The sequence below is a fragment of the Sciurus vulgaris genome (genome assembly GCF_902686455.1).
Source record: "Sciurus vulgaris genome assembly, chromosome: 8".
In the NCBI taxonomy this organism is placed as follows: domain Eukaryota; kingdom Metazoa; phylum Chordata; class Mammalia; order Rodentia; family Sciuridae; genus Sciurus; species Sciurus vulgaris.
Window position 1 is genome coordinate 145036618 of NC_136468.1, and position 12931 is coordinate 145049548.

The 12931-nt window shown below is 37.0% G+C and overlaps 1 protein-coding gene across 11 annotated transcripts in view; it reads left to right on the forward strand.

Annotated features, from left to right (window-relative positions):
- Nucleotides 1-12931, forward strand: part of ATXN2 (ataxin 2) — a 109795-nt gene that overhangs the window by 92575 nt on the left and 4289 nt on the right. For 9 of the 11 annotated variants that reach the window (XM_079149497.1, XM_079149499.1, XM_079149495.1 and 6 more), the window contains 4 exons: nucleotides 3447-3631; nucleotides 3953-4085; nucleotides 7808-7861; nucleotides 12649-12794. In XM_079149497.1, coding sequence (XP_079005623.1) covers nucleotides 3447-3631; nucleotides 3953-4085; nucleotides 7808-7861; nucleotides 12649-12794 — 518 coding nt within the window. The remainder of the gene's footprint in view (nucleotides 1-3446; nucleotides 3632-3952; nucleotides 4086-7807; nucleotides 7862-12648; nucleotides 12795-12931) is intronic. The other 2 variants (XM_079149496.1, XM_079149501.1) reach the window with 1 other exon arrangement.

Below are 12931 nucleotides of genomic sequence, written 5' to 3' on the forward strand. Positions count from 1 at the left end.
TTTATGTTTAGTTTGACTACTAAAAAATGTCAGTTGTCTTTTTAAAACTTCATTATTGAAAATTTCAAACATATGTAAATAAGCAGTTAGAATAGTATAATAGTATAAAAGTAGTCATCGCCTAAACTTTTTAACAGTTTTAAACCCATGACATTTTCATAATCCTCTTGCTCCGCAGATTTTTTGTGTCCTATCTTAGGCTTACCATTTCATCTGTAAATACTTCATTTTGCAATTCTAAAAGATAAGGAATCTTTTAAAACAAAGGAAGCCCTAAAAATTCACAGTACCTTTTTCCCATCTGCATTAGAACCAATGTGTTATAGTTGGAGTCCAAATGAAGTTTCTTAGTTGTGTTTATCATATTGAACTCTTTTTTTATTTGTTTCATATGAAAATTATAGAAAAAACTTGAAGATATTAATTGCTTCTGGGCAGTCATGTCTCATTCATACCCTATCTCTTGTGCCCTGTCTCCCCTGGAATATTCTAAAGTAATACTAGGCACTGTGTCATCTGTCAGTATTCCTGTGTTTATCTGTAGGAGTTACTGGACTTTTTCTTGTTAAGTCATATAGCAAAATGTGGATCGTTTGATGGCTGTTGGGTGTACTTTCAATAGGAGTCATGGAATACCATCTTTCTCTTTTGTGATAGTAGGAGTAACCATTGAGTTTTATGCCCCTCATCTGTCCAGGATAACATTTTCCATAGTTCTTTCCTGTTTGTTTTAGCAGTAATTGATAATATTTTGTCGCCCTAGATGCAGTATTTCATTAGGGATTGCAAAATGGTGACATTATCTTCTTTTAATCCCTTCTTCAATTAGGTAGAATATTTCTCTAAAGAAAATCTCTAGCTAGCATGATGATGCACACCTATAATTCCAGTGACTCAAGAGGCTGAGGCAGGAGGATCATAAGTTCCAGGCCAGCCTCAGCAACTGATCAAGATCCTGTCTCAAAATAAAAAGGGCTGGGGATGTTACTCAGTGGTAGAGCACTCTTGGGTTCAATCTCCAGTAACAAACCCAAACAAACAGACGAACCCCACTTTGCCTGAACTATTTGGTCACCTTGAGGCATCGCTTAAACTTAAGTTTAAGCCAACTTACAATACTCATCATTTCTCTTTTTAAGGCAGTCTTTAATATAATAAGTTTGATTTCTTACTATCCTCAGAAGGTGACCAATGAGGTTTTTTGTTATTCATTTGGGGTATTAGTATCAACCGATGAATTTTAACTTAGGATTTAGCATTTTTATTAGAATGATAATAAAGTTATAAGTTTAAGGAATATAGATATCTTTTTCTTCATGCTGTTGAGAATCCAAGAGCAAATTGTCATCTTCAGGAGCATTTTAACATTTCTTCTTAAGGTTTTGTGCATTTCTTCAGTTTATCCTCAGATATAAACTTTTTTGTTAAGGTAAACCAAGCTATTCTCTTCCACTGCATCTTCTAAGTTCCTTATTTATGAAGAACTATATGTGAAAGCCATTGCTGTCAATTATGTTAACAGCCATTGCTGTTAATTTTATATCCTGCTGCTTTACTAAGTTGTAATCAGTTGAGGTATTGGATAATGGTATTTTTAATATTTTTGAAATACGCAAAAGCGAGGACTTCATTCTAAAATATAGCCATGGATTGTATAAGTGTAACTTTCCTTCGGGGTAGTATGGTCTTTGTATAAATCATCTCTTTACCAGCTTGCTGTAAACTGCAAAGTTGCCTTTTATGCCTGTGAGTCAGGTTGAGTTGTGTTTGTAAATACACCAAACTCAAGGACTGACTTAACATAAGTGGAACTTCTTAGCCTTGACAATGTTAATATTTATGTGAGGGGAAGAGGTATCCTGTGAACTATAGGATGTTCGGTAGCATCCCTCACCTCTACTCCTCGATCCTAATATCAGTATCCCCTTTCCCTTGATAGTGACAACTAAAAATGTCTTTAGACATTGCCAATGCCCCCTGAATGGCAAAATTTCTCCCATTTGAGAACCACTGACATAGGAGATGGTTAAAGGATGGTCCACCTGGATTTAAGTTATGAATAACATGAATTCAGTTTAGGAAAGGTGGAGGGCAGGGGCACCATAAAAAAGAGATTAGAGTTTTTTAACTTTGAAAACAATGATATATTTGACTAGCTAGCTTTTTTATTTTATTTTATTTTTTTATTTTATTTTATTTTATTTTATTTTATTTTATTTTATTTATTTATTTGATGGGAGAGTACACCCGGAGGTAGTAATCAATATAACAAAAGCAGTAGTTGTGAATTGATTAACTTACCTCAGTTGGACAAACTTTAATTTGATTAAAATAATTGTTTGATCGAAGTGATTATTTGTGTTCCTCCTGCCAGAATTAAGCATCTTCTTAACCAAAAGCAGTTGTGTTTTTAGAATGTGAACTGTCAAGATTAAATTCAGTAAAATATTTTACTGTATTACTTTCATCTTTACTTTTCTAAGGATATAAAATCTCAACATTCATTAAATGTTTAGCCAAATTTTTTAAGTAATTGAAACAAAAATAAAATTCTGTCAAGAAATTGCAGATAATTCTGATACTTTTATGAACATGCTGCATACATTGTAAGCAGTCATCTATACAATTCCTTCCCTCAAGTGGCTTGGTTAATGTCATGCCAGAACCAGATCTCAGGCAAGCATAGATGCTGTGTAGACATGGAAGAAAAAGCACACAGGATGCAGCCAGTACTTGTGCGAACTGGAACAACCTCAACAAGGAGATGCCAGTTGAACAGAGATCTTAACTAAAGCTTTACTTAGGCTAAAGGGAGAGGAAATCTGTGTGGGATAATATAAGGCACAAAGGGATTTTTAAGAGTCATCATTTAGAAACCTGCTATCTGCTACATTGTGCTGCATGATAACTGGGTTTGAGAAAGAAGTAGTTTAGGATTCAGTGATGGGCGTGGACTATCTTTTGGCATGCTTTTATTTTCTGTAAATGAACCTAGCAAGGTGGCATGATTTTGGTATGCCAGACAGCATACGTAGACCTGGGCCTCCAGGTCTTCTGGTAGATAGAAAAAGTAAACATGTTATCTGAGACTTGGTGTGAAGCAAAAGGCATTGCTTAATGCCATGTGTGTGTTATAGGAGCTAGGTTCTATCTGAGGGTGTTCATTGAGGATCTCGCTGAGGAAGATGCTTTCAGGCTACCCCCTGAAGGATGAGTCACAGTCATTCCAGCTGCAAGTTAATGACTGGTGTTTGAGACTGAGGAATAGCATATGCAATAGGAAAACAACCCAGAGCGGCTGCAGTGGTGGTAGGAGTGGTGTAGCATAGTGTTGGGAGAGGTGGGCAGGAGAGTCCAGTCATGCTGAGCCTTGTATGTAGTATGCTAATATAGGTGTTTTTACTAAGGTTTGCTGTTTTCTGTTAATGAGGTTTTTCCCCCTACAGTACCAAATATGCCCCAACAGCGGCAAGACCAGCATCATCAGAGCACCATGATGCACCCAGCCTCTGCAGCAGGCCCGCCCATCGTAGCCACCCCACCAGCTTACTCCACTCAGTATGTTGCCTATAGTCCTCAGCAGTTTCCAAATCAGCCACTAGTTCAGCATGTGCCACATTATCAGTCTCAGGTAAGGTTATATGACGTCTTCATCTTGATTTCTATTTTTAAAAACGTTTCATTTTAACTTTTAATATGGTCAAGTGATTTTCCTTTATATTATTTTGCTTTGTGTTTTGGTAGAAAAGCTAGCTAAGGACTTCATGTCTTTTTAATGTATATTCAATCATTACTTATCAGTTTAAATTCTAAAGGAAGCAGCCAAGAACGGCTATAGAATTTTCAGTTGCTTCTGGAAACATAGAAACCATGGAGTTAAAAATCAACTAAAATCTGCTTGGCTTTCTTTGATATCTCAGTGTTTTTTCTTTGTTTCTTTCTTTGAACACAGCATCCTCATGTTTATAGTCCTGTAATACAGGGTAATGCTCGAATGGTGGCACCACCAGCACATGCCCAGCCTGGTTTAGTGTCCTCTTCCGCAACCCAGTACGGGGCTCACGAGCAGACACACGCGATGTACGGTAGGAAGCACTTGGTCTTTTTCACCGTGTGTGACTATTCTTGATTTGTTTTAAAGCTCTGTAATGTCATTCTCTGTTTAAAAATAAACTGGCCTTCTTGACATTGAGGGTCAAGAAGAAAAAGATGAACCCTTTTCTTCCCCTTTATAAGTCTTGACAAATAGTTTCTACTTCTGTATGTGACAGTGTTTCTGTCTTTCCATGTCTCTCCTACTTGAATTACAGTGTAATGATGTTACTAACAGCAAAACATTTTTTTGAGAAGAAAGTTTCTTCTTCCTCTTCCTTGTCAGTGTTATCATTTGGTGTAGCTTGCCCAAGGCATACAAGAAAATGTGCATAAAAGCTTAAAAGTACTAGCTTGAAAACATCCTCCTCTTCTCACTTTGGTGTCACCGACGTTATATATTTTTATTGCTATTACTATAATGGTACTGTTTCTGAATTATATTTTATTGTAAGCAGTCAATTGTGTAGTAGTAGGTCTATTTAGACACTTTATAATCACTATGAACAATGATAAAATGAAAATGAGAAGTATTTTTATAAAATTAAACAGTATTATATGAGAATAATTTTTATCTTAGTTTTATCACCAGAGAACTTTGTCTTTTTAAACTTAGCAACTGTTTAAAACACTAAAATAATACATTTTTCAGTGTTGAGAATTTAAAATAAAGTTTCTACTTGTGTATCTTAGAATTAATGGATTGCCTTGTATTATGTTTTTCAAAATACACTTTTAAGTTGTTAGTTGTGTTCTGAATGTTTCTGAGAATTCCTGTATTTTAAGTGTTACCCTTAGCATTTCAAAAATTTTAAGTATAAAATTAATTTAGATTTATTCCTACAATTGAAAATTGTACCACTATGAGATAGAAATTACAATTGCATACAACTATGTGACATTTTATTTTTAAACGTGTTTAAGCTTTTTGACCTAGAGTGTGAATTTTTTTTAAACTGATATTTTGAATGAATAAGTCTAAGCAAAATTGAATTTAGAGATTTCTGGCAGATACCCTCTTCTTGGGATACACAGCTTTTTATACCCCCCCCCCCTCTCTCTCTCTCTCTCTCTCTCTCTCTTTTGGGGGGGTTGATGCTGGGAATTGAACCCAGGGCCTTGTGCATGCTAGGCAAGCACTCTACCAGCTGAGCTATATCCCCAGCCCCCTTCATACCTTCTCTTTCCTTCTTTTTAAAAGAAATGACAGTAGTGGGGCTGGGGATATAGCTTAGTTGGCAGAGTGCTTACCTTGCAAGCACAAGGCCCTGGGTTCAATCGCCAGCACCACAAAAGGAAAAAAAAAAAAAAAGAAAGAAAGAAAGAAAAAAAAGAAATGACAGTAGTGCCATTGTGTAGGCTGAGCTGAGGATTCAGGCAGTGAGCGTCCCCTTTCCTGCATCTGTTACCCAAGTGCTTGCTTCTTCCTGGAGACTTGTTCTTTCACAGGAGAGTCAGGCATTTACTTCCATGAAGCATGTAAATCTGGTCTTAAATTTCCCACAATATCACTGGAAGGTTTTCATTGTGGATTAGGAATTTTAAATAAAAAGTTGTATGATCATTATATTCTGGAAAACTTTTGTTTTAGGAAGCCTGTCTAATTTAATTGAAAGATATAGTGACAGACTGATTTTATTTATTATTTTGGTTGCGCTCTCCTGTCATTTGGCTTGTGTTTGTTTTAACCAGGACTAAATATACATATGAAAAGTCATTGTTGATTTATCTTACTGGTTTTAATTCACATTGTATACATTTAAGCAATTTTCCAGTTTGCTAAAGGCTTAGGTGAAAACTTTATTATGATTGTACATTTCTTGTCAATCATGATATAACAAATAGGGGAAAAAATTTCTTTGCTCCTGTTTTCTGTCATAGTCCCCTTGGAATAATATCCAAAATTTTGAACCAAAATTCCCCCATTACTTTTAGCGAACGGCTATTTGTGTACCCATGCTTTTGAGGCATTTTGTTAGTACTGTGATGTTGAACAGAATCTCTCCAGTGTCACTCCCTGCCAAGATAAACTTCATCTTTGGATGAAGTTCATTGGCTTGAAGTAGTCTGTATGGTAAATATTGTATTTGAGGCATTAATGGTCCTTATAATCACCATCCAAGAACATTTCCCTTGGAAAAACAATAGACCGTGTACCCGAACGTTTATTCAAGTATGATTAAGTAGGAAATATTGCAAGAAAACCCCACTAGAGGTAACTTCTAGTGAAATCTATAATGTAGTAGTTATCAAAGCCAGCTCTTTCATGCCAGGAGAAAATAGCTTAGCCAGATCTGAACTGTTTGTTTATAATTTATGCAGGTTGTATTGAATGAATCGATGCCTGTTGTGGGAAGGCAGACTAGTGGCAAGGCTGTGTATTGGCAAGATTGTTTCTAGTTAATCAGTTCTCTTTTGGGTACTTCCAAGTCTTAAAAAGAACACTAGAAAATTATTCATTTTGTTTTTCCTATCATAAGCCGTAATTTAATCTGCTAAAGCAAGTTCTTCATTACATTGTCAGTAATTTATTTGAATTATTTTAGATCTTTTAAAGCCTAATTTTGCCAAATATGAACAAAATTTTAAGTACATGGCTTTAAACTAAGACAATATCGTTGCCTAGGTATGCTAATTTTGTGTTCCTCTTCCTTGAACGGTATGTATTTTATATTTTTGAAGGAACTAAATGCCTGAATTATTTTTATTTTTAATCTAGGTCCTATCTATTTTTATGTGGTGCTAAGGATCAAACCCAATGCCTCATACATGCCAGGTGAACCACTGAGGCACAGCCCCAGCCCAACCTTATAGCCCCAGCTGTCTCAAAGGACTTTTGTTACACCCTGCATCTCTTTGCCTTTAGTCTTTGATCATTGCCTCTCTACTCTCCTCAGGAGTTAACTTGCAGTTTCCCTCACATCTAGTCTTCTAAATTGACTTGTAAAACCACTGACTTTACCTTTCTGAAACAGTAACAGTAAAACTTTTTGTACTAACAAGATCCCAGAAAAATTAGATCCAGAGTATTTTGGTTTGTTTTGGTAGTTTGATGCAGATAAGTTAAAAAATAAAAAAATTAGAACATACATACACACACACACACACACACACACACACACACACACACACACGGTTAACAAAAATAAATGGCACTATTATCCTTCTACCTGACAACTGTCAATTATTTTGGATATGTATCCTTACAGGTGTACTTACACATGTACACACAAAGCACACCCTTTATGTGGACATATTTAAATGAGAAATAAAACATTCTCATTGTGTTACTTCTAAATTTTTTAATCCACCACCAGATGCCTATAATGACATTTCTATTATTTTGCAAAATTGTGTGTCTCTTGAATTTGCCAAGTATTGTTTTATTGGGTTATATTATTTATATCAAGGTTGTTCAGAGGGATGCCACGCTTTTTCCATCAGATAATGATTTCATACCAGATAATCATTTTATTCCTTTCATTTAAGCAAGTCAGCATGTGGAACTTGACATCTCAGTACAGAAGAAAAATGTCTTCCGGTTCAGTCCTGTTTTAAAATTCTGTAGCAATGTTGAAAGTGCTCTCATTTCTTGTAAAATAAAAGTAAATTGTGCATGAGTACAAAAAAATTACTAAATGTGTTGACCTTTCCAGAAAATTAGTAAAATGCACACCTCAAAAGGCTAATTTACCTTTCTATTTCCCAAATTCAGCATGCCCCAAATTACCATACAACAAGGAGACAAGCCCTTCTTTCTACTTTGCCAGTGAGTTGGGTTTTTAATACCTATTTTAATTGTACAGTAAAACACTTTTTAAAGAATACATGTTAAGGGAGCAGACTTGTTGGACATTATTTTCCTTGTGCCACAAAATCATTAAAAGTATGATATCTGTAAATTATTCGGTGTTTTGAAAAAGGAAATATGACCCAGCTTAAGAGAGCTGGAGTTAATGAAAAATTGAGTCGTTTCAGAAATTAATTTTTGCATACCAAGCAAACACGTAACTGTTTGGGAAATGCCTAATATTTTCCTCGTTCAAGGAAACTTCTGAATAGCAATTGTTTTAAAAAAAAAAAAAAATACCAAGGTACAAACTTTGTACATAAAACTTAAAACACTCGCTTTCTGTTTCTTAATATCCCTAAGAAGAAATTTATTCTTAACAGGATCTTTCGTGGGATTGAGATCCTAGGGACTGAACCCAGAGCCTCCCGCTCTGCCTGAGTCACGTCCCATGCCCCTTATGAGTTGTATAGGGTTGATGAGAAACAGGGGGAGAAACATTTCTATCTTTTGAATCTTTGTGTGACTGAAGGTTTAAAATACTCAGGTAGCAGACACATTCATATGTGTCTTGAGCTTCATTCAGAAGGAAACCAAGACCTTCCAGAGATTGCCTCTTGTGCACAGGTCTCCTCTCCCACAGTGCAAAGGGAAGCAGTGGCTCCTGCATGGAAAGTCTGGCTGGGCTTTCTTTGAGAAACGAACTTGTGAGGTGGGTTTTCATTATTTGTAGTGCAACTTTTTTAATAAGGCAAGTCACAGACTTGGGTGTTTGAATAGGGAGGGTACTAAATAAAAATAATTCGTGAGAAATGTGTGCCATTAGAGTATGTCGCTGAGTGAAATACCATGTTCTAGAGGATATTAGGGATTCACATTCTTCTGTTTGGGGATAAATTTTGAATTATTTTGGAATGACTCAATGTCTGACCCTACTAAATGCCAGATGTAGCATTTCAAAAGCATTTTGACCTTAAATTTTCATTAATTGTGCCATGACTTGGTATCCAAAAATGTTGATTAAAGAAATATTTATTTGGTGCTAGGAAATGTTAACAAATTTAATCCTTTAATAGATGCTCTTTAAAAAGGAGTCTTGCTGTATGTATATACTATTAAAGGGAAAATATGTCTGTGATTAGAGTGTATAAAAGGTAGTATCAGTGATTAATTTTATTGTATACTCAATTTGAAGTCTCAAATGTAGTTATCCTCACCATCTTACTGTCTCTGTTAGTAGTCTGGAGTCATTTTCCTGGTAAGTAGCAAAGGTTCTTAATCATCACACCTAAGCATTAATTGCCGTAGTGCAACTTCCCCTATAAGGGAATGAAAGTTGTTTTTTAGAGAAACTAACCATCAGGCTGCTACTTATAATTTAATTTGCTACTTAATTTTCCCCTATTCTAAACCATTTTGTCATAGTTTGGTCAAATTGCCTTTTATTCCGCATCTAGAAATTTCAATTTTCGTTCACATCCCTTTTTCTGAATTTAACATCAGATTTAAAATTTGGAATTCTTTGTTTTGTTTCACTTATGAAGTTTTGCAGTGCTGGTGATCTGTCACAACTCGTACATCCAAGGTCAAAATGATAAAACCTAGTTACAAATTGAACACATAGCTTTATGAACTGAATTTGTTTCATTTAAGATCATGGCTTAGGAAACTGTTTTTGGAATGTAGTTAATGTTACAAGAATTCAACCAATAACATTTAGAATTTTAAATATTTATGCCAAGGAGCATGTTGAGCGGGAAACTTCTGCACCAAGTCTGGCCCAAAGAAGCAATAGTTCTTCAACTGGATGCAATCCAGAAGATTTCATGAAGGCTACTGAAGTTTTATAAATAGAAATTTAACTAATTAAAAGCTGAATTTGAATTTGAAAAAAATTATTTTTAACTTCCCTGGAATCTTTAGTTAATTAGCAGGTGTAACAAAAGCGGTTAAATAATACACTGAGTGAGAATCCTGTTCTCCATTTCTCCCTTTCCCTACTGCTGTTTTTTTTTTCCCCTTGTTTATCATATCTTACTTTCTTTCCCTTGTCTGTCTCTCTTTTAACTGTGTTTTTCCTAATTTTTAAATTTCTCTCCTTCTCCCTTATTATCACTTGTAAAACTAGCCTTTTAAAGAACCAAACCATGATTTTGTTGTTAATATTGAATTAAATGTATGTTTCACATTTTTCCCCGATTAGTTACTCATTTTTCTACTTAAGAGTTCCTGGCTTTCAAGTCTTTTGAGCTCAAAGATGAACAAAGGAAAATATTTCTAACAAAACCTCCTTGAAGCTTATAATGTATATATTTCATTTCCTTAAATAATATCTGTAGCTTACTAGTATTTAGGTAGGGAGAAAATGGGTTTTGTTTCTGGTTTTGTTTTTTTAAACAAAGCCTGTGTAGATTTACTTGCTTTGGTTCCTTGCAGCAGTATTTGTGCTATGCATGCAAATTAGCTGCAGATTAGAACTCTCCATTTTATAGCCTGAGAATACTGGTAAGTTTATATCACAGGTAATTTTTTAAACATGAATAGTAAAAGGGCATGGTTTCAACAGCCTGTAGTCCCAGCTGCTAGAGAGGCCCAGCAAGAGGATAGATTGCGTGTGCCCAGGAGTTCAGAGACAGCCTGGGCAGCATAGGGAAATCCCCACTTCTAAAAAGTAAATGAGCCTGGGGGTATAGCTCAGTGATAGAACATGTGCTCGTTCAACTCAATCCCCAGCACTACAAAAATAAATGAATAAATGTATAGTAAAAATAGTTCTTCATTTTCTTTCCAAATAAAATTTCAAGATTTTTACATTTTTCCAGTTGATGAATAATTTGATTATGAGACTATGTGGGCATAATGATTCTCTTTGTGATGGCCATGTTTTTATATATAAAAATAGCACTTGACTGGAATTTTTTTGTTTTGTTTTGTTTTTTGGCAGTATGGGGGATTGAGCCCAGGGTCCTATACCACTAAGCTACATGCCCAGCCTGGTTTTTGAGACAGGGTCTTGCTAAGTTGTAGAGGCTACCTCGAACTTGTGATCCGCTGCCTTAGCTTCTGAAGCCTCCCAAACTGGGATTATGGTATACACCGCTGCCTGTTGAGAGTTTATTTTTGTAGTGCTACAGATCAAACCTATTGTCTTACACGCTCAGGAGGCCAAGGCAGGAGGATCACAAATTCAAGACCAGCCTCAGCAACCCAGTGAAACTCTGTCTCAAAAAGTGCCGGGGATGTAGCCCCTGGGTTCAATCCCCAGTGCCCACAGCAAAAACAAAATAAAACAACAACAAAAAATAAACAGGATGTGTGTTGCCTCAGTATTCTTGTTAAACTGCTCCAGTGTATGTAGATTCTTAGAGCCTGGAAATTTTTCCCAGGGTCTGCACAGAAGGGTTTTGTTCAGTCTCATCTGGGTGTTAAAGAATACGAATGCCAGCTGTGGCATTTGTAGGATGTACACAGGTGGTCCTACAGTGCAGTTTGCTTTGCCCATCCCTCTTCTCTAAGAGATGCATTTGCAGTTGGGGGTGGAGCTGTTTGGTCTGGATGTTGGTGACGCTTAACTTTAGACATCAAACATTATAGGACAGCTTCACGCACCTAACCCTCTGCATAGCATTGATGTGGAACACATCCAGAGTTGCCCCTGCCATGACTCTTGGCGAGCTTGGGCACCTGATCCCTAAAGCATGCTTGCCTTTTCCCCATCAGTCCCCCACCTGTCTGTGTTTGCTAACGCATTACATGAAGAATGTGTGGAACAGCTTTGGCATCATTTCTGTGTGCAAACTTACTTTGAAGGGGTTGAAGGACTCATTTCTTGGGAGAGGGCTGGGAATTAGGTGCTGCTGGAGCTGTGGCTTCAGAGTACTGTGTTCTCCATGCATGGCTGCAGCAAGGTTAAGTTTGTACTCAGGTACTCTTGAGTCAGTAGAAGCAGTGAGCACCTTACTGGGCTTTGACTCTCTAATTGCTAGTTTGGGAAGACATGGACAATTTTTGTACCTGATTTCCCTGTTTTATACCAAGGTAGGGCCCATGCTAAAATTCATGAAGACTTGGCTGTAAGTCATCTGTAGGCTGTAGATCATCTTTGATGATCACATTTTAACTTAAAACAGGTCTATCATAGTTTTTCTGAAGTTTAGCTAGGGAAGTTTCATCTAAAGGACTTGGGTATTTTGAAGGGAGTCATACCCACACATGCATGCAGGTTTTACATAGTTTCATCTTCTTGATTTTATAAAGCAGGGGTGGGAGATCCTTAATAGGGCCTTAGGGAACAAACTGGAGAAGTGACTTCTGTGATTTGGCCTTGATAGTAAAGCCCTGACCTTGCCATCTACCTGACACAGCCCCTGCCCCACTGCAGTGTGTGCCCACAGTACAGTGTGTACCAACTCTAGGGCAGTAGCATGGTGAGGTTAGCCAGATGATGGCCTTGAGCAAGAGAGGGAGTGTGAATCTGTGACTTCACGCCCATGAGTTTGATGGTTTGGGTTGTTTCTGCCTAGGCTTTTAAGTTGCTTTTGTGGGAAACTAGTGACTATTTTAAGAGTAAATTCAAACTAGCTAGATTTTTAATATAATGTATACAACAATTGTATACAACCAAGTGCTAGTCAGACGGTTCAAATGGCTGTAGAGACTGTTAGCAGCATACAGTAGGCATTATAATGTCAAGAAGAGCTCAGTTGATGAGCAGCAGTGGTCATCGCACATGTCGGTTGGACACGGTCCTTTTTCTTTCACTTTAGTTTCCACGGGCTCCCTTGCTCAGCAGTATGCTCACCCTAACACTACCCTGCACCCACATACTCCACATCCTCAGCCTTCAGCTACCCCCACCGGACAGCAACAAAACCAACATGGTGGAAGTCATCCTGCACCCAGTCCTGTTCAGGTAAGGAGAAATTTGAGCCTGCATAGAGCAGCCCCCTTGTTCTAGCTACTGAGTACTTAGAGTCGGGCAGGGTACGAGGACCACAGGATCAGAACAGTACAGCCACTAGCATACTGTGTACCTGTGGGGTAGGGGTG